This window comes from Staurois parvus, unplaced genomic scaffold, assembly GCF_062004578.1.
Source record: "Staurois parvus isolate SC_StPar_1 unplaced genomic scaffold, SC_StPar_1.0 ptg000530l, whole genome shotgun sequence".
Lineage (NCBI taxonomy): Eukaryota > Metazoa > Chordata > Amphibia > Anura > Ranidae > Staurois > Staurois parvus.
The window spans coordinates 11,179,847-11,201,853 of record NW_028318326.1 but is presented as its reverse complement, the minus strand read 5'-3'; the positions used below and the strand labels follow the sequence as shown (position 1 = coordinate 11,201,853).

At 40.2% G+C, this 22,007-nt stretch overlaps 1 protein-coding gene across 6 annotated transcripts in view; it reads left to right on the top strand.

Moving 5' to 3' along the window:
- The window catches only part of DYNC1I2 (dynein cytoplasmic 1 intermediate chain 2), a 155,803-nt gene that overhangs the window by 60,154 nt on the left and 73,642 nt on the right, over positions 1 to 22,007 (top strand). For 4 of the 6 annotated variants that reach the window (XM_089690513.1, XM_089690515.1, XM_089690514.1 and 1 more), the window contains exons 6-7: positions 13,002 to 13,061; positions 16,281 to 16,396. In XM_089690513.1, coding sequence (XP_089546639.1) covers positions 13,002 to 13,061; positions 16,281 to 16,396 — 176 coding nt within the window. The remainder of the gene's footprint in view (positions 1 to 13,001; positions 13,062 to 16,280; positions 16,397 to 22,007) is intronic. The other 2 variants (XM_089690517.1, XM_089690516.1) reach the window with 1 other exon arrangement.

Below are 22,007 nucleotides of genomic sequence, written 5' to 3'. Positions count from 1 at the left end.
AGGCCCAAACAGTGCAGATTCCTTTCTGACAGGTGAAGGGTTTCTCCCAATTACCAACTAAAAAACAAGGAGTTTTTCTTTCTCTTACAGAGCGATTTCACATGTAATGTAACTCTCAGGTAGCTTCTTGAGTCACAGGTCAGAGCACTTCTTGTTCCAGCCTTTCCTCATCTTATAGAGAGAAAACAGGTGGCGCACACACCTAGTGCATTATCCAAGGTTTATTGTAGGAGTGAAATAATAAAAACATACTCACAGGCGAAGCATGTATCTAAAAAGCATAGAAAAATGACAATGGCCACAACGGCAGGCAAGGTGTTCTCACTGTCAGTGCGGTCAAATGGCTGACGCGTTTCGGGGACGAATCCCTTTCCTCAGAGCTGATGACCAACCACTGATGCTGATATATGATGAATGGAAAGTAAGAGCCTCTCTGTTGATGCCTGAGTGGGATGGTGTGGGAGTGTGCTTTATGCCTGTGGGGAAATGGCTTCTGGAATGCAAACCACAAGACAGGCTCCTCACCTTATCTGCTGCTGGTCACAAGTCATAGCCCTACCAAGGTGGCCTGGAAATCCCAGCCAGATCCCACCTTCGTTTACCACATAAGAAAGCATGTGAGGTGAAGCATACCATCCCACAACCACTTTGCCTTTCATTATTTCACAATGAATAAATAAATGCTGATCAATGTAAGCACTCCTGTCAGTGGTAACTGGTTTGTCTCATTCCTGTAACTGCAAGAGAGCTTGTTCTGTTGAAAATTTTCATCTGGCTGGATCACCAGATGAAAATAGCAGAAATAAAGCCTTAAAAACTAAACTAATGCATACATCCCATCTTAGAATTGGTAAGCTGCAATTTAACAAATGTTTGCTTTTGGGTTTAATACTGCTTTAAACAAAATAACATGTATACTGTACATTTATGGGCTAATGCTAGGCTGTTCTGAATAGGCTGAGTTCTGCCACTTTCTTCTGGGGATGTAACTTGCCCACCCACCCCCCTGCCTCATATATTTCTTTTGGGTAGGAAGGCAGTTCATCATAGTGATTGGCCACTAGGAATGGAGGGGGGGGGGGGTGTAGGAGGCGTGAGCAAACTCTGACACTACCAGGAAGTGTTGGAGTTTTTCCTGCTTTGGACAGTCCAGTAGATGGGCATAACAGAAACAAGGGAAGCCACATGTCTGCAAAAACTGTGTAAACGTCTTTTTACACAAATCTTCTTAAGCGGTCTGCAAATGATGATATTAAGAGTGGTTACATGAGATCTCATTTAGTTTGCTTCTGTCAGCGTGCAATTAGCTTGCCCTATAGTGAAATAGCTTAGAAGTCGAATTATGACTAACCATTTGTTTGTTTGACTGTGGCCAACTGTTTTTCATCTATGCCCACAAGTAGTACTGGCATAATTTAAAAATCACATTCTCACCACTGCAGGCAATTCTCTTGTGGGCATGGTTTACGCAAATTCCACTTTAATGTGTGTTTAAAGCTTAAAGGGTAAATGAATTATGACTGGACTGGAATCACATAGGTGGGCAGCAAGCTGGAATTGTGTCAAATCTCTAATTGCTGGATACAGCCGAGTGATGTAGATTGAAATATGGATTGTGTGACACATCAGTGCAAGGGGTTAGTTTGTAATGTCACCCCTCACCCACTTCCAGTACATAAAAAGACTGGAGCCGCCATTGCAGAGCATGGGGGTTAAGCAGGCCTGCCCAATTCTGCTGGGCTGCTGAATTTATATTAGACGTATGGTGGGTTTCACATGAATTGACACATCTGAGCCTAAGGCTGTGATTAACCCATAATTACAGCCGTGTCACATCTTGGCAAGACTATCAGTACCACATCCCAGTGGAAATGCAGATTGCTTCCTTACCAAAGAACCGATGTGTTAGCCTTCTTCCTGTAGCAATAGTACCATTTCCTGCACATGTTTTCTGCTGTGGGCGATGTTACCAGATACTGATCATTCACACCCAGCATGTACAGGTCCTGCTTAGGATCACATGCTACAGGGGGATCGGATCTCACAGTGGATGAGAAACAGATTACAACATTCTCTTCAGTGCTGTGACAGAACCCTATACATCAGAGGGTCTGCTGTATCACAGTTGCTGTACTTTTTGTGTCCCCAGTGAATGCAGTATGAACAGACATACAAGTTTTACATGCATAGCTGGCTAATGAAAAATGCCAGACAAATGTAAAACACACACGTCTGTATGTGATAGATAGATATATATATAGATAGATAGATATAAAAAGGGGGTCACCAGCACACTGTCAAGCCAGCAAAAAAGACTTAACTACTTAGGTTAAAAACAGAAGTTTTAGTTGCATTCATTGTCATTGTGTGACGGTCATGCTGCCATGTGGCTGCACTTATGATAAATGTGGTTTCTAACTCTAAACATGTAAATGTGTGTGTGTGTAATATATATATACATACATACAGCCCGTAAAATAAGTATTGAACGCATCCCCTTTTTTCTCTGTAAATATATTTCTAAAGATGCTATTGACATGAAATTTTCACCACATGTTGGTAACAACCCATGCAATCCATACATACAATATCTAACGGAACTGAGTACACCCCTCACATTTTTGTAAATATTTTATTATATCTTTTTATGTGACAACACTTAAGAAATTACACTTTGGTACAATGTAATGTAGTGAGTGTACAGCTTGTATAACAGTGTAAATTTGTTGTCCCTTCAAAATAACTCAACACACAGCCATTAATGTCTAAACTGCTGGTAACAAAAGTGAGTGCACCCCTAAGTGAAAATGTCCAAATTGGGCCTAAAGTGTCAATATATTGTGTGGCCACCATTATTTTTCAGCAACCCTCTTGGGCATGGAGTCCTCTTCCACTTCTCCATGACAACATCACGGAGATGGTGAATGTTAGAGACCTTTTGCTCCTCCACCTTCCATTTGAGGATGCCCCACAGATGCTCAATAGGGTTTAGGTCTGGAGACATGCTTGGCCAGTCCATCACCTTTAGCATCAGCTTCTTTAATGAGGCAGTGGTTGTCGTGGAGGTGTGTTTGGGGTCATTATCATGTTGGAATACTGCCCTGCGGCCCAGTCTCCGAATGCTCTGCTTCAGTATGTCACAGTACATGTTGGCATTCTTGGTTCCCTCAATGAACTGTAGCTCCCCAGTGGCGGCAGCAATCATGCAGCCCCAGATCATGACACTCCTGCCACCATGCTTGACTGTAGGCAAGACACACATTTGTCTTTGTGCTCCTCACCTGGTTGCCGCCACACACGCTTGACACCATCTGAACCAAACAAGTTTATCTTGGTCTCATCAAACCACAGGACATGGTTCCTGTAATCCATGTCCTTAGTCTGCTTGTCTTCAGCAAACTGTTTTCGGGCTTTCTTGTGCATCATCTTTAGAAGAGGCTTCCTTCTGGGATGACAGCCATGCAGACCAATTTGAATCAGTGTCTGGCGTATGGTCTGAGCACTGACAGGCTGACCCCCCCACCCCTTCAACCTCTGCAGCAATGCTGGCAGCACTCATATGTCTATTTCCCAAAGACAACCTCTGGATATGACTGAGCACGTGCACTCAACGTCTTTGGCCGACCATGGCGAGGCCTGTTCTGAGTGTAACCTGTCCTGTTCAACCGCTGTATGGTCTTTGCCACCGTGCTGCAGCTCAGTGTAGGCCATCTTTATGTAGAGCAATAATTCTTTTGTTTCAAATCCTTAGAGAGTTCTTTGCCATGAGGTGCCATGTTGAACTTCCAGTGACCAGTATGAGAGAGTGAGAGTGATAACACCAAATTTAACACACCTGCTCCCCATTCACACCTGAGACCTTGTAACACTACCGAGTCACATGACACCGGGGAGGAAAAATGGCTAATTGGGCCCAATTTTAACATTTTCACTTAGGGGTGTACTCACTTTTGTTGCCAGCGGATTAGACATTAATGGCTGTGTGTTGAGTTATTTTGAGGGGACAGCAAATTTACACTGTTATACAAGCTGTACACTCACTACTTTACATTGTAGCAAAGTGTCATTTCTTCAGTTTTGTCACATGGAAAGATATAATAAAATATTTACAAAAATGTGAGGGGTGTACTAATTTCTGGGAGATACTGTAAGTTCATTAATTAAGTTGTGTAATAAAATGGAATGACACAGGGAAAAAGTATTGAACTTGCTAACTGAAACATATTTAACACTTGGTACAAAATCCTTTTTTTTGGTAATGACAGCTTTAAGATGGAGAAACTAGTCGTGTGCATTGCTCAGGTGTGATTTTTGGCCCATTCTTCCACACACAGTCTTCAAATCTTTAAGGTTCCGTGGGCCTCTTCCGTGAGCTCTGATCTTTCCATAGATTTTTAGTGCTTTCCATAGATTTTCTATTGGGTTCAAATCAGGTGATTGGCTGGACCATTCTAGCAGCTTTATTTTCTTTGAAACCAATTGAGAGTTTCCTTGGCTTTGTGTTTGGGATCATTGTCTTGCTGAAATGTCCACGCTCATTTCATCTTCATCATCCTGGTAGATGGCAGCAGATTTTTATCAAGAATGTCTTAGTACATTTTTCCCATTCATTCTTCCTTCAACGACACAAAGTTTGCCAGTACCATATGCTGAAAAACAGCCCCACACCATGATATTCCCATTGTTGGTATGGTGTTTTTGGGGTGATGTGCAGTGCCATTTGACCTCCAAACATGATGTGTATTATGGCATGCAAAGAGTTACATTTTGGTCTCATCTGACCAGACTGTATTTTCCCAGTATTTCACAGGCTTGTCTAAATGTTGTGCGGCAAACTTTAAACTGTTCTTTAGCAATGGAGTCTTGCATGGTGAGCGTGCATACAAGCCATGGTGGTTGAGTGCATTACTTATTGTTTTCTTTGAAACAATTGTGCTTGCTAATTCCAGGTCTTTCTAATGGTCTCCACAAGTGGTCTTCTGCTCTTGGACAACTCTTCTGATAATTCTTTTCACTCCTCTGTCAGAAATCTTGCGAGGCGTATCTCGTTGTGGCTGGTTTATGGTGAAATGATGCTCTTTCCACTTCCGGATTATGGTCCCAACAGTGCTCACTGGAACATCCAGACGTTTAGAAATCCTTCTGTAGCCAAAGCCATCAGTATGTCTTGCAACAATAAGGTTGCAAAGATCTTGAGAGAGCTCTTTGCTTTTACCCATGAGATGTGACACCTTTTTATAGGCCATCAGTTGAGACTGAACCAGCTGATATTAATTTGCACTGACAAGAGGCAGGATTGTTTTTAATAACTGATAGATGTCAGTTGGTGTCTTGGCTTTCCATTCCTTTTTGCACCTCCCTTTCTTCATGTGTTAACTACTTTTTCCCTGTGTCATTCCATTTTAATACACATAACGTAATTTCTGAACTTGTTTGTTTTGGTCTCTTTGTATGTATGGGTTGTTACCGACATGCGGTGAAAATTTCATGTCAATAACACCTTTAGAAATATATTTACTGAGAAAAATGGTGACGTGTTCAATACTCATTTTACCCGGTGTGTGTGTGTGTGTATGCGTGTGTATATTTATGTATTTATTTATTTTTTAATCTATGTGTGTAAAAGATGGGCAGACAATGCCTAAATTATATTTAGCTTTAGTGTCCATGCATGCAACCTGGTAAATTTCCAGCAAACCACCAAACGGATACAAATGAAGAGAGGGTTGCAGCATAGAGAACTCTTTATTGCTCATACAAAAGTAACAACATGTAGCAATGTTTCAGTGTATTCTATCCCTTGTAGCAACGTTTTATATTATACCAAACAGGTGCTAAAGATCCTCAATTTCATGTGTAGGTTGAAACACAGTCATTAACTAAAACAGAAACAGCTGTGTAGGAGGCTTAAAACTGGGTGAGGAACAACCAACCTCTGCTGAGGATGAGGTTGTGGAAGATAGTTTCACATCACAGGTTATACACCATGGCAAGATTGAGCACATCAACAAGACGCAAGGAACTTATAGTACATCAGCAAGGTTTCTCCCAGGCAAATTTTTCAAAGCAGACTGGGGTTTCAAGATATGCAGTTTAAGCTCTTATGAAGAAGCAGAAATAAACGGACAATGTTGAGTACCATAGACGCAGTGGTCGGTCAAGGAAGCGTAATGCAGCAGGTGAGACACATCATGCTTACTTCCCTTCAAAATAAGATGTCCAGCAGTGCCATCAGCACAGTACGGGCGGAGACCAGTGGGACCCAGGTACACCCATCTACTGTCCAGAGATGTCTGGCTAGAAGTTTTCTTCATGAAAGAGTTGTCGCCAAAAATCCATGCCTCTGATGTGGAAACAAGGCTAAGTGACTCAACTATGCACAAAAACATAGGAACTGGGGTGTCGAAAAATGGCAGCAGGTGCTCTGGACTGATGAGTCAAAATTTGAAATATCTGGCTGTAGGAGAAGGCAGTTTGTCAAAGGGCTGAAGAGCGGTACAATGAGTGTTTACAGGCAACAGTGAAACATACAGCCAATGTCATGAAGAACTGTCTTCAGTGTAAAGAACAACAAGGAGTCATGGAAGTGATGGTTTTGACCCCACAGAGCCCTGATGTCAACATCATTGAGTCTGTCTGGGATTACATGAAGTGACAGAAGGATTTGGGGCAGCTACATCCACAGAAGATCTGGGGTTAGTTCTCTAAAATGTTTGGGACCACCTATCTGCAGAGTTCCTTCAAAAACTGCGAGTTTGTAACTAGAAGAATTGATGGCAAAGGGTGATCACACCAAATCTTTGATTTGGATCTCTCTTCTGTTCATTTACTTTCCATTTTATTAAAAAAAATAAACTATTAATATTTCTAATTCTGAAAGCATTCCTAATTTACAGCATTTTTTTTACATCTGCCGAAAACTTTTTCACAGTAATCCATGCACAAGGCAGAGATGCCTAGGTACAGTCAAAGCAGGCTTGTTACAAACTCAGCTTGTAGGGCAGGACGGATTTGTACAGAAAGTCCTTTGTATAAAACTAACAAAACTGCTTGTCTGAGCCACTAGCTAAACTCACATTCGTTTCTCTCTAACTGGGGGTCCCCTAATGAGTTCCCCTAAACAGTCAAGTAGCACTTGTGTCTTTTTGAATTTCTGTCAGCACTTGGTCTTTTCACCCAGCAGCAGGTTCCCACATCTAATATATATAAAGACCTGTGAACAGCTGAGACTAATAATGAGACAAGACTAAGAGGTAAAATGCAGACGTAGGATTGAAGACTTTATCCCAGCCAAAGCTTTTAAAAGTCCCAGGATCCAGAATAGAACTTACATTTTGTGTTTCAGTGGACACACACAGCCCTGACCAGGAGTAATTGTGTTTTGTGGAATTTGCTTCCAGTCTTCTCTGCTGTGCTAATGTGCAGAGAGGAGATGGGGCATAACAGTGAAGGTGTTGAAGGTGCCGTAACAAGAATTATTAGAGCAAGAAAAAGCCTAGATCTAGCATTTGCACGTGTTTTCTATAAAGCTAAGCAACCGCAAAAAAAAAAAAAAAAAAATTGTATCTAACACACACGCCTTGAGCCCTGGTGAAATTTCGAATTAAAGGCCTCACAGTAATAAGGAGGCAACTTCAGTTATACTGATTTTTAGATAGCAAATAAAAACTTTGAACCCAAGCTCAAAAGTTCCAAAACCCACTTGTCCATGTAATAACGCAGCATTCAGCACTGTTAGCTTACACAAATATAATCTTTTCTATAAAGCAAGTCAAATTTATACATTTAAAATTTACATTTTTAAATATTCCTTCCAACATTCTTGACGGGCAGATTCTTTTGAGAAACATGGGCACTAATACTCAGCTACCTAATTTTTCCACCAAAAAAAATAGGATATATAACCAAAAATGTGAAACCTATGAAGCCTCCCCCCTTTATCGCTTCAAACTCTTCAGTTAGTTTTTCACTAGGAGTAACTTTTATGAAAAAGACCGTTGTGGAGTAGGTCTTCCAAGCCTATGTTTTCTGACTTTTGGTATGTCAGACATTGAGCGAAGGGAGTTGGATGTTTATGTTTAATTCCTCTCATATAATAATTAGTAGCAAATAATAAAATATTTAGAGAGTCAAGACACTACCAGATGCATAGACTGCTCGTTAAAAGTAGGCATTTGTCATTGCACCTTTGAAAATGTTTTTTAGGCAAGGTTCTTTTTTAAGTCATTGCCTAACAACTATGGTGCTGCTAAAGCCTCACAAGAGCAGCAGGATAAATGACGGGGGGGGGGGGGGGGGGAGTTTGGTAATGTAATGGTCACTCAGAGAGAAAGGTGGCAGCTCCCCTAAAACAGGTCTTTTTTAAGTCCTGTTTGTCCCAGACACAGTAGAAAGCTGTTTTTTACCTTAGAATCCCCCAGCATAGTGTGGATATCCAGACGCTTGTTAATAAGGACTTTTCAGCAACATCATGCATAACTCCCATCCGCATTAACGTAAACTGTTTTGTAAGCACAGGCAAAAGTGATTAATTTCGAAATGCGTCCCTTGATACCATCTGGGGAAAAAAGACACTGTCTTCTCTCATATTCCTGTTTTTCAAATGTCTTCATCATGCTGATTCCTAAACTGGACAGCTGCAGTGAGTTACACAACCAGCCTGATTGTTGCAAAGCTGGAGTCTGTAATGTTGGCAAATTAGGTGGCTTTTTTTGCTTAGGATCATCAAGCTGTGACATCATAACTGTTCTGCATGGGGTCTCCTGAGAACTGAGACCTAAGTATGTAAAAGACTGTAAAGAACACAGGTAGTCTTGCATTAGAGGTCTTCTCCGGTCAAAAAAATGTTTCACAGTTCCTGTGTAAATTGCACATTTTAGGTATGTTTGGAATAGGAAGTCCATGCTCTCAAGGATTCCTTGTGCCCCTTGGAATGTTTGGGCTTAACACAAAGCTAAGCCCTGGTTTAAAGCCAATTTATACTTTTTTAAATATGTTTGTTATATATATTCATTCTTTCTTCTGTTCGAATGAAGTTATTTTATTTTAATTTGATAAATATGAAATATTGCAGACATATGGTTTGTTTATTGATTTTCAGCCAGCATGTGGCACTGTGGAATCCTTTACTCATGTTTAGCAGGATATCCTTGCTTGGCCTTAAGGGAAATAAATTGCCTACAGAGTGCAGAAGCTCAAGCTGAAAATACTCTTAGAACTGAATAAGTGTCCATTCATGCATATTAATTTTTTGCCAGATGTTTTTTTTTTTTTTTTTTTCATAGAAAGCAGTAGAAATGAATGTCATGACACCTATCAGTGCATGTTGACGTGTGGTATGATGTACTTGTAACTTGCAAAGGAATGTGCATTGCAACTCAAATTAAAAGGCATCAGGCAAAGATGCATAAGTGTGAATGGCCCCTAAGTCAGAGGAGTGGTCCTGCCCTCCCCTTCCCTGTCTGTTTTCTTCAGATGGGCCATGTAGAGATTCAGTCAGAGGGTATGAAGGCAAACGGCTTCTGCTGTTCTCGATCTTTAGAAAACCCCATAATGCTGTAACATCAGAGCAGTGTGTGCACCCTGCATTACATATTTATTTGTAAAATAGAGATGTTATATTGATTTATGTTAAAGAAATACTGCACACAGGTGTGCAATGAATTGTTCTCTTTTACTTAATAACCAGTGGGAACACAATTATGATGCATTTTGCAGCTCTTTCTTTGTGGAAAAAGGTTCTGTGTCTTAGCGCAAAATACTTCAAACTGTGTTCCTGTTGGCTATTATAAACATGTTTGTTGCATCCCAGTGTCTAGTATTCTGTCAACATGAGTCTATAATTCCAGGAGAAAGGAACTGGAACCTAGCATCTGGAATGTGGTTCAGGAATGCAGAACATGATCTGATTTAGAGTGGTATGAAAAGAATTAAAGAAACATTTTCAATAGTAAGAAAAAAAAATGAAAGCATCACTAAGCATAAATAAAATTGACCCAAAGCCCCTCTTATCTGTATAACCCAGTTCTATAAAAAGAGTGCATGGACATAACTTAGATGCTTGGGGGTCTATTTATTAATGTTTTCACACAGATTTACACAACTTTCACTCAGGATTTAAGTCTGGTGCACATTGGCCGGATATCGGCCAGTTCAACAGAAACTGTCCAACCTTTGGCCCATGTGTATACCCGCCGGCTGAACGTCCGGCTTCTGTCAAACGGGCATGCTGGAAAAACAGCAGCCAATCGGGATCCGATCAGCACTCACAGTAGCTCAGCAGAGAGATTGCTGTACTAACATCACACATTTATTACAGCGAGCTCCTCAGGTTTTTTTTTTTTTTTCCAGCCCACTGGGTTGAATGAAAAAAGACTGTCTGTGTGTACTAGGCTTTGGGCTAGGTTTAGATCTTTGCTTGTTGGGAATGTGCACAAAATGCCATTAATTGTTAATTAGGGATGCACCGAAATTTCGGTGGCCGAAATTAAAAAAGCACTGATACAGGCCGCTGCTCGGTAGTTCAGCCTTACCTGAGAAACCATCGATCCTGGCACTGGGCATAGGGATAAGTGAAGGAAAAATGGCTGCCACACATCTCTGTGCACTTGGAGGAACAGAGCAATGTCACTTCCTGTTCCGGCCATTTTTTTTTTTTTTTTTAAAGCACTAGATTAGTGGGGTTTTTTTTGTTTTCTTTTGTCCCTATGCTTTACATTGCAGAGGAGAGATATGGGGTCTTATTGACTTCATATCTCTCCATAAAGAGGACCTGTCACTAATTATTTCTATCACAAGGGATGCATGCATTTCTTGTTATAAGAATAAAAGTGATTACAATTTTTTTTCAAGGAACAGTGCAAAAAAAACAAACCAAAAAACTATTTTTTTTTTTAAAGTTTAAAGTGCCCCCGTCCCCCCGTGCTCGCACGTAGTGGTGAAAGCATCCGTAGGCCATGCCCACATATGTAAATGGTGTTCAAACCACACATGCGAGGTATCGCCACGAACGTCGGAGCAAGAGCAATAATTTTTGCACTACACCTCCTCTGTAACTTTACACTGCTAACCTGTAGAAATTGTTATCACCAATGGAGATTTTTAAGTACCGCAGTTTCATGCCGTTCCATGAGCGTTCGCAATTATAAAGAATTACATGTTGGGTATCTATTTACTTGCCGTAACATTCTCTTTCATATTAAAAAAAAAATTGGGGTATATATTTTTTTAATCAAAGTGTGTTTTTTTCCAAAACATATATATTCATTTTTAAAAATTACACATTTCAGTTTCGGTTTTCCGCCAGGTGCATTTTGAATTTTCTGTTTCGGCAGAAGACTTTTTATTTCGGTGCACCGCTATTGTTAATAGCACCCCATGCACCTGCAAGCGTGCTCAACAAACTGCCTGGTGCCACACCACCATATGGTTTGGTGCAACGCAATTTTGAAAGAGTCTGGGGAAATTAATGAGCTGTCCTACATGGAAGGCACAGAAATGCACCTGTGCCTAGTCGCACTGTTAGGTGTGAACTGAGCCTTCTACATTTTTCTAATCTTGTCTAATTAGGAAAATGTCTGAAACTTGGGAAAAAAAGTTGTGTGAATCATGTCTGGTTATTCTGCTAAAGTTAAATCAAAACCAAAAAAAAAAGATTCATACACTACTTCATTCTGCTCCATCATTGTGATACTGCTTAACCACCGTAATAATTGCTACTACTATAGTAAGAGTACGGTCAGCTTGTTTTGCTAATAGTCCTTCAATTATTTACAGTGCTGGAAATTCCTAATGGTGTTTTGTTATGCTGTACATGTAGTCCTGTGACTATGTATGTTAAAAATAAAATAACACAAGGATTGTTCGAAACATTAATTTTTTTTTTTTTTTAAATTTTTGAACTCCGGTTGTGATTTTTAATGCATACGTACATTGATTCACGTTCCATATCTCATGTCTGATGGGTTGCAGGGGGAGTTGGCAATCACTATAGCAGTTGGTGCTACTGCATTGGTTGTTGCAATCTGCTTGGTCCTGTGCCAATAGCCCAGTGCGCAGTGACCACATGGGATCGCTTGCTCAGCACCACTGCCAGTCACAGAATGCCTTGTATTTTATTTAGTGAATACTAGGCAATCTGTGATTAGACGAGGTGAAGATTGTGATGACACTGACACCCCTCCTTCCCCCCTCCAACTTATCCAATCAGAGAACATTTGATGATAGTGATAAACATGATGAAATGAGAAGATGAATTTCCCCAATGGAGGCACAGACGTCAATCAAAACTAACAGGTTCACTTTAATTCCTCTGCTGAGCTTCACATAATAACCTTAACCTATCCTATCACTTAGACAAGTCTCCTGTGTATCCCAGGAGTTGCTCAAGTTGTAGTTTACACAGTTATGGATTCTTTTTACAGATGCTCCTCCATACCAAGAAGTGCCAGATATTTTCTTTGCTCCCAGGAGCTGAATTTATTTATCTTAGGTACTTGTATAGTGCGATGTCAATTTACGCAGCGCTTTACACCTATATATATATTGTACATTCACATCTGAATGGAGCATCGGGGGGGGGGGGCAAAGAAGAGGTGAATGTGCTGTAGAAAATGTGGATTGGTTTCTTTGCTCTGAATGAGTAGACCATAGGTTTTCTGTAAGCCTTCTTCTTACAGTACAGGTCTGGTTCACTTTAATGAAGTTGGTTTACCATGTTCAAGTAAAATAATATTGTTGGCCATGTTTCTAAAGCATAATTTTTTTTCTTCAGAGTAGAAATCTGCTTTGGATGATTTTATAATGACATGTATATATATAATATGTATTATATTTGTCTTTGCTATATGATATTTTATTATGCTACTAACCACAAGAAAGCCTTTCTCATTTAACACCCTTCTAACTGCCTTATGTATACATTTTAACAAGTTTGGTTTGTTTGCTTAACTAACGTTTGACCTTTTCTGCTAATGCTGCGTGGTTGGCTGCCAACCAATCAGGACACTGCATTGGGACACTGATCCATCAGTTCTTCAGCTCCACTCTGACCATGAACTGGGGTACTTCAATCATTTTCTATCTGTTCTGTTACATTTGGCTTTTGGATTTGTACTTGTCACAGCCTATAATCACATGTCTTTAGATAAATTTATCATATTAGGGATAGTGTTTTTATTATCTGTATTTTAGTATCTGCACACATGACCATTTCAAATGTACATTACATCTCTTGTTTGTATTGGGTTACTCAGTATCCCCTCCTAAGCATACAGAGATTGTTTTGACTGCGTATACCTGCTGTCAATAATTCTTAAAAATAGGGATGAGGTTCAAGGTAAAAATTCAAGCGCGTTTGATCAATGATATCTTAGCATCCCCGGCCTGTTTGTTTACAAACAGAAGCTGGCCAGGAATCTGTCATTTAGCAGCGGTAGCACTACTGACACTAAGGCCTTAAGTAGACTGCTGCTCCTAAACATGAGTTTTTAGGAGCTTTTGGCTTTTTTTTTGCCACAGCCTCTGAACTCAACTCAAAAGTATATGTGTCCATGTACACATAGGCTTTTACCAGAGTTTAGGAGCAGCAGACTTTAGTGGAAGTTAAATGTTCCTCTCCTGAATGCGATTCTTCTGCAGAAGAAACAAGATATACCTGTTCTCAAATCCCAGTAGCTAGTAAATGCGTCTATCCATCAGGTGCTAAAGGGGTGTAACCACATATTAACACTAGAAATTCTGAAGGACCCTCTGCACATTGCTATGTACAGTTTCAAGCAAACTTTGCAATAAATATGGATATTTGGTTCACACATATTGCAATACATGTTTAAGCTAGCCAACTGCGTATTGGCATCTTGTCCACAGTAGCGTTTGTGTAGGCAGATTAGGACTGGTCATAGAGGGATTACTTTGACACAGGTGGCCAGCTTAAACATGTATTGCAATATGTGTGAACCAAATGTCCCTATTTATTGCAAAGTTTGCGTGAAAGCGTATATAGCAGTGTGCAGAGGGTCTTTCAGAATTTCTTCTGTAGAAGAATCATGTTCAGGAGAGGAACATTTTGTCCAAAAACCACTAAACATGGCAAAAACACATGTACACGCTAACTGTGTTTAGCGCTTGGGCATTTTTAATGGTAATGGAAAATATTCTAGCCAATCAAATGAATAAACATGCAGATTTAAGGCATCTCAGCAGGCTATTAAAGGATTTAAAGTGAAAGGTCAGTCAACACCTAACTAAGCTTAAATCTACTCCCACCCCCATCTTAATGCCTGGTACACACGATGAGAATATGGGACAAATGATCATCCATTTTTTGAGGGTTTTTTGCATGCTAGAATCCTATCGAAAACGAAAAGGTTTCTAAAGTTACGAAAATTCTCATAAAACAGAATGCAACTTCTCGAGATGATGTAATGTATTCTTTCAATTTAGAGCATGTACGGTCTTGGTCACTTGGTTAAATTTTTTTACGGCTGAATACTGTACTGATTAACCAGTTGCTGACCATGCTATAGCCGAAAGATGGCTACAGCACGGTCATCTAGTTCTGGGAGAGCATCTATAGACGTCCTCCCAGAACCCTGCCCTCCCTCTGCACTCTCGAGGTGCACATCGGGTGCGCTCTGTGATCGCTCTGTACTGGTGGACAGGGCTGATCACAGATTGAATTAATCGAGGGCCCATCACAGCTGATCACATGTAAACAAATACCGGTTATCAGCATTTCTTTTCCTCACGCACTGTCACTGTGTGAGGAAAGAAAGCTAATGACTGACAATTCTGTGACAGCATACATTATCAGTGCAGCTTATTATTATCCATCAGTAAAGCATATCAGTGCCATATTATTAGTGCACTCTCATCATTGCAGAATATCAGTGCAGCCTCATCAACACACATCAGTGAAGAAGAAAAATTACTTATTTGCAAAATTTTATAACAGAAACTAAGAAACTTTCTTTTTTTTATTTCCGGTATTTTTTCATTTGTTTAGCAAAAATTTAAAAACCCAGTGGTGATTAAATACCACCAAAAGGAAGCCCCAGCTGTCTAAAAAAAAAAAAAAAAAAAAAAAAAAAAAAAAAGATAAAAATTCTATATGGGTACAGTGTTGCATGACTGCGACAGTATCTGCTGTGCGATAGCACTGAAAATTGGCCTGGGCAGGAAGCAGGTGAAAGTGCCTGGCATTGAAGTGTGTAAACAAAAATCATTTGTCCTGTTATCTTACTAGAAAGGTTTTCGTGCTTGTCCCTTTGGATAAATTTGCATGAACTGTCAAGATCAGCTCTCGAAAGCGGTGTACTAACGATCAGATTATCGCTCCAAAAGCATTTTTTTGTCTGATTTTCTTATCATGTGTACTAGGTTTAAGCCTAAACTGTCTACCCTTTAAAGGGAAAAATGTCTATACTTGTCTGTTCTAAAGTTGCTGTGGCCCAGTCACATGATCAGGTCCCAGTTTCGACTTCAGTGAGGAAGAACATCAGCTGTCAACAAGGATCCCCGCTGACAGCTGATGACTCATCAGTTGTTAAGGACAGGGTGGCCGCCCACTCCTTAACAACCATGTTGTTTACCGGTTGTTAAAGATGCTGCTGGCTGCCCGCTGCTTAGCATCCAGCTAAAGTCACACAGAGCACAAAATACATAAACAATTCAAGGAAAAAAAAATGGATTTGAAATGCATCAACTGCAATCTATGTAAATGTGAAACCAGCCTGAGGCCGGCATCTACTGTGGGAGTAGATTTAAGCTTAGTTAGGTTTTGACTTGCCTTCCATTTTAATGTTGCCCCTAAGCAGCATTAGAAGACTTTCTTCCCCCTAAATGGTATTTAAAAAATAATAATACATTTTTGCACAGGTACATGTCCATATGACAGTGCCCAGCTCCCCTAGTTTGCAAATTAGCCTTAAAAAAGCCATAGACTTCAGTTGGGTTCAGCACTATGTTCATTGTTTTTGAAATTCCCACCGGCTTTGACAGTTTGTTCAGTGACTCCAAGTCCTCTCCTGTTCACTCATCACTACTTACAAATATAATAAACACTGCAAATGTGTGAATTTTGGACTTAGTATTAAACACTACCAACACAGATTTTCTCATTTTTCTTTTACCCCTTTGTCTTCAGATAGTGAGTACACATCTGTGTTATCATTGTTATAGTATGTAATGTATTTTTGTTATAGTATATTGGATTCAGCCATGTATTCATCTTACTTAAGAATAAGCTAGAAGATTCTAATTTGTTGTTTCACTCTCTCCAGACGTGGTCCCCTGAAGTTGGGCATGGCCAAAATCACTCAAGTGGATTTCCCTCCTCGAGAAACTGTCACTTACACAAAAGAAACCCAGACCCCAATCTTGACCCAGGAAAATGAAGGCAAGTTATGACTTTGTATTGTTAGAATATGTTATATGTGTCACGTGCCACACTTTTTTTTATTTTTCCGCTGCATGAAGTTGTTGAATTCACTTTAGGGTAGATGACAGTAAGTTGAACTGTCTTTATTTTCACCTTGTAATCCTGAAAGTAAAACACTTCCTGTCATAGGGGAGATACAATAACTCCACTGTTTCTATGGAGAGAGTCTTGGTTGTTACTCAGGCTGGACACCTTCTTCACCCTAATTATATAGGGGTTGCAGAGATTAATATATTTGTAGAAAGAAGATAACATTGGTCCTCCTTTCAGTTCAGCTTACAGAAACTAACAAGGGCATTGCATTTTTGGCATGATCTCAAAGTATTTTCTATACTTGTTAAAAATGTTCTTGGCTGATACTCCAAGACAACACTTAGGAGGGGGCTGGGAGAAACAGAGCTGCTGTAAGACCTTGTTCATTAGGGCTTTGGCTTGTATAAGAGCAGTACGTAAAGCAAGCTTTTGGCACCCTCCAAGCAGGTTTGTTAAAACCCTTAGGTAAACCTTCTGGTCCAGTCTTGGGAGGGGGGGGGGTTAAAGAATAACTAAACCAAAGGACAAATATATAATACATATTGCAGTTTATCAGTCCTTAGTCCTGTTGTGGTTGCATTAGTTTTCATTTTTTTCAGGCGCTTAACATTTTCACCAAGTACAGAAAATACATGTTGATCATGCCAGAAATGCCATGTCCCTGTCAGTTACTAATCCCATCCACCCCTATTTAATAAAGATGAACATAGTCATACATGTTTGAATTCCAGTTTGGCTGTGAGCCATGGATTCTTTCATAGATACAACTGAGAGAATAAGTGTATACACAGAGGGACAGGAAATGTGTTTTTCGAATGAGTACCTAGTGAAAATAGAGGGTTTTGAAGCCTGAAAAAAGATAACTAATTCAGTCACCTTATCTAAGGACTGGTAAGCTATAGTATACAGTATATTTTACTTTTGTTTTTGCAGTAGATGCTTTAAATACTTGCAAAAAATGTAAAAGGCAAATATTTAATTTTTAAGGATTAAAAATAAACAGACCTTGGCCTTTTTGTTACGCTAGACGAGACAACCCTACACTGCTCTGCCGAATAAAGAAAAACAGGCTGTGAAATAAAATGTAATGTCGCACATGACGTGGTTTACGCATTATATATGTATGTATTCATTTGCTTTTAAAAGCTGTTAAGATGAGAAGAGATAAAGTGATCTTACACCAGGGTTCAGAGACAGCTCTTAGAAAATGCAGTTGGAACAACGGTGCTCTCAGAAAAATAAATGAACATACTTTTTTTTTTTCTTTTATTCTTAGATGCATCTGTAAATAACTGTGTGACAGGCACCTGAAATCATCTTCTGAGAGATCGGGAAGGGAGTTTCAGATTAGTGTAGGCACTGTAGAAATGTGTCTACCCCATACTCCGTGAATAAGTCTGTAAAGGGGTTAGACTACAGCTGTGCGCTGCAGTGTAGAGCTGGGCACAAAATCCCTTTTATTTATTCACTGTTTGAGCATAGTAATAATAATGTTTATTTATATAATGCTCATCTCTCAGCGGGATTCTAAAATGACTTGCAGTTACAAGTAAAAACCTGAAAATGTACAAAGAGAACAAACACAATATAAATATAAAGGCTATAAAAGAACAGTGCGCAGTAATGGAAGGCATTTGTGATCATGGTAAATAACCACAACTTCAGCTTGGCTTTCAGAAAATGGCAGTGAGTGATTAGGGCTTGCTCAAGAACATTGTTTTCTTATATGTGAAGGAGGCTTACAGCTGTCAAACGTTCATGCATTTAGGTGTAGGTAACTTATTTAAAGCATAGGTTCACCTTTTCTAACATGTTACACCCGTATTCAAGGTGTAACATAACATGTTAGAGCTGCAGCTGCCCTTCTCCCCGTGTCTGCTGGCACAGTTCAAAAAAGACTTGACCATACGGGGCTCCACCCACCCAGCCGCATCATTCACAGAATTCTGTGAATGAAAAACTACAAGTCCCTACAACCTTTGTGGCTGTCGGCTTGTAGTTGTCAATTAACTACCACGGTACTGTTGAGCGCTGTGGTAGTTCATTCTTTCTTCCTGTCTGCGTATATCTGCCTTCTTGTATGAGGTACAAGCACACAGATATACAGTCCTGCATGGCAGCCGCAATCTTCTGATCATGACTACAATGCTTTCTAGGCTCCTAGTAAAATAATGAATGCACATTTTTTTTTGCCTGCAAAAAGATGTGCATTTATTTTTTTTTTGCAAAGGTAAACTTATCCTTTAATACAGCAAACCTCAAAGTAAAGAAACTTGTAGAAACCTTTGCTCTATTTTCAACATTACCAAATACACACCTTGACCTAATAGCAGGCAGTCGTTTTATCTATAGATGGCTACAGATCCCAAACCAATGGACGGACCTCAACAAAGGGGTGGGAGGCAACAAAGTTAACTACTTGGTGTTCCCAACCAACCCCTGACGTTTTCTTATGAGAATATATCAGATGATCAGCTGACACAAGCATACCTATTTACATATCTTTAAACTAATAAGTAGTGGTCTCCATCTATTGTACTTATTTCAGCCTTTACTGAAATGTAATAATTAATTATTTTAATATTTTCTGAGGAGTTCTTATCAATTACTAAATTAAATGCAGTTAAGCATGATATAATAGAGCACTGGACTGTGACCAGATAACAAACCCTGGCTTAAATCAAATGTTGGGACCTCCAGTGCCATGATCTGACCAGGGTCTCTGCCAGCTTGATGTTCTAGAGCACAGGTGTCAAACACAAGGCCTGCAGGCCGAATCCGGCCCCCCAGGCCATTTCGTGTGGCCCTTGTCTCCGCCCCCACCTTGTCTCAGCAGTCAACAGCAGAGAGGAGAGTGGAACTCCTCTGCAAAATCTGCACTTCTCAGTGCAGCTACAGCACCCCCTCATCTCTGCCTACCCTGATCTCAGCATTCATCAGACTCTGGTAACTGACTCCACTCCTCCTCTGGTCCTCCTCCACTTTCTGCTTTCCAGCTCTGCCCCCAAAGGGCATGCATGGTGATGTTAGGGAGGGCGTGGAATTCTTGACATTTAATGTAATGGATGGTGGGGTGCTCTGGACATCTAGTCCTACAGATACAACCAGCCCTTTGAGGGCAACCATAATGCTGATACGGCCCACGATGAAATGGAGTTTGACACCCCTGTTCTAGAGAATATAATGGCTTATTGCGTATTAAACTTAGTCATCTGCTACTGCCAGACCCTTAGCAGTACTTAGTTTTTTTTTTTAATTTTCATAAATCTGACTAGGATGTTCATATACCGTCAACTCTAATCCTTTTACTAGAAGTCCCCTTCTAAATGAGAGAGGCGATTGGAATGAGGAGCTTTAGAAAGTTGTTTGCACCATCACAACCATTGTCATGACAAAAGTAAGGCTTATGGCTATGATGTCCATAAATTACAACTGAGTCTGTTATACTTGGCACAGCTGCCACTTGAACCAGTGCTAAGTCTCTTTTCTCTGTTTCCAGGGCCTCTGCAGTACTATTTTTTTTTGTAAATAAAGTGACATTTTCACACTTTACATACTTAAAGTGTTAACCTACAACAGTACAATCAGTCTGTATATGCAGTGAAGCATGTTTGTTATACTCACTGTGGAACCTAAGAGGTTAATCCTCTGCATTGTATAAAAAGGCAGGTTGATTCTGTCATCTCTGATCCTCCCCTTCTTCTACTGTACCCAATCCATCTGCTGATAGTACAGAGCTCTAGGAGTCACTCTGCTTATGCTAAGTTTAGGTTGTATTGCTAGAGATTTTTTTTTTAATTTAGAGGGTGCATGTGATCAACACAGGGCCAATCAGCATTGTCCTCATAACAGTCAGAGTAGAATGAAAATGTCTACTACAAGCTTTAACCAGTGCTCAGCCAAACATAGATAGAAGTCACAAGACTGCTATGTACTGCTGATGAGAAAAGTATTTAGCAGTTTATATTTACTAAAATAATTGCATTTCCATGTTCTGTATACTGTGGGAGACCAGATATCATGAACGCAGGGTCCCGGGTTTAGTAACACTTTAATCCTGTGCAGGTATAATTGGCTAAAGTTGCTATCACTATTTCAAAATAAAGAATAGACTAATTTTCCTGAGCTATAACAAGTCTTATTTGCCATAACAACCAGTATTTTCACTGAGAGCTGAAACGAACAGCCACACCAAGATTTAATGCAAATAGGTGTTTGATAGACTGAGCCTTCTTGTAGTATTATATTTGTCAGAAAAGTGGATTTATGCCATGGGACAAACTTCAGGAAGATAAAGCTTCTAAAGCTTTGGACAATTGGTTTAAAATATATAAAAAATATATACACTATATTGCCAAAAGTATTGGGACACCCCTTCAAATCATTGTATTTAGGTGTTCCAATCACCTCCATGGCCACAGGTGTATACAATCAAGCACCTAGGCGTGCAGACTACTTCTACAAGCATTTGTGAAAGAATGGGTTGCTCTCAGGAGCTCAGTGAATTCCAGAGTGGTACCAAGATAGGTTGCAACCTGTGCAATAATTCCATCCATGAAATTTCCTTGCTACTAAATTTTCCACAGTCAACTGTTAGTAGTATTATAACAAAGTGGAAGCAACTTGGAACAACAGCAACTCAAGAACGAAGTAGTAGGTCACCTATAATGACAGAGCGGGGGCAGCGCATGCTAAAGTACACAGTATGCAGAAGTTGCCAAATGTCTGCAGAGTCAGTAGCTAAAGACCCGCAAACGTGGTGTGGCCTTCAGATTGGGACAACAGTGCTTAGAGAGCTTCATGGAATGGGTTTTCATGGGCGAGCAGCTGCATCCAAGCCTTACATCACCAAGTGCAACGCAAAGTGCCTGATGCAGTGGTGTAAAGCATGCCACCACTGGACTTTAGAGCAGTGGAGACGTGTTTTCTGGAGTGACAGATCATGCTTCTCTGTCTGGCAATTCAATGGACGTGTCTGGGTTTGGCGGTTGCCCAAAGAATGGTACTTGCCTGCATTGTGCCAAGTGTAAAGTTTGGTGGAGGGGGGCTTATGGTGTGAGGTTATTTTTCAGGGTTGAGCTTTGCCCCTTAGTTCCTTAGTGAAGGAAACTCTTAAGACATCAGCATACCAAGACATTTTGGACAATTTCATGCACCCAGCTTTGTGAGAACAGTTTAGGGATGTCCTCTTCGTATTACAACATGACTGCGCACCAGTGCACAAAGCAAGGTCCATAAAGACATGGATGAGTGAGTTTGGGGTGGATGAACTAGATTGGTCTGCATAGAGTCCTGACCTCAACCCGATAGATCACCTTTGGGATGAATTAGAGTGGAGACTGCGAGCCAGGCCTTCTTGACCGACATCAGTGCATGACCTCACAAATGCGTTTTTGTAAGAATGGTCAAACATTCCCATAGACACACTCCTAAACCTTGTGGACAGCCTTCCTAGAAGGGTTTAAGCTGTTATAGCTTCAAAGGGTGGGCCAACTCAATATTGAACCCTGTGGACTAAGACTGCGATGCCATTGTA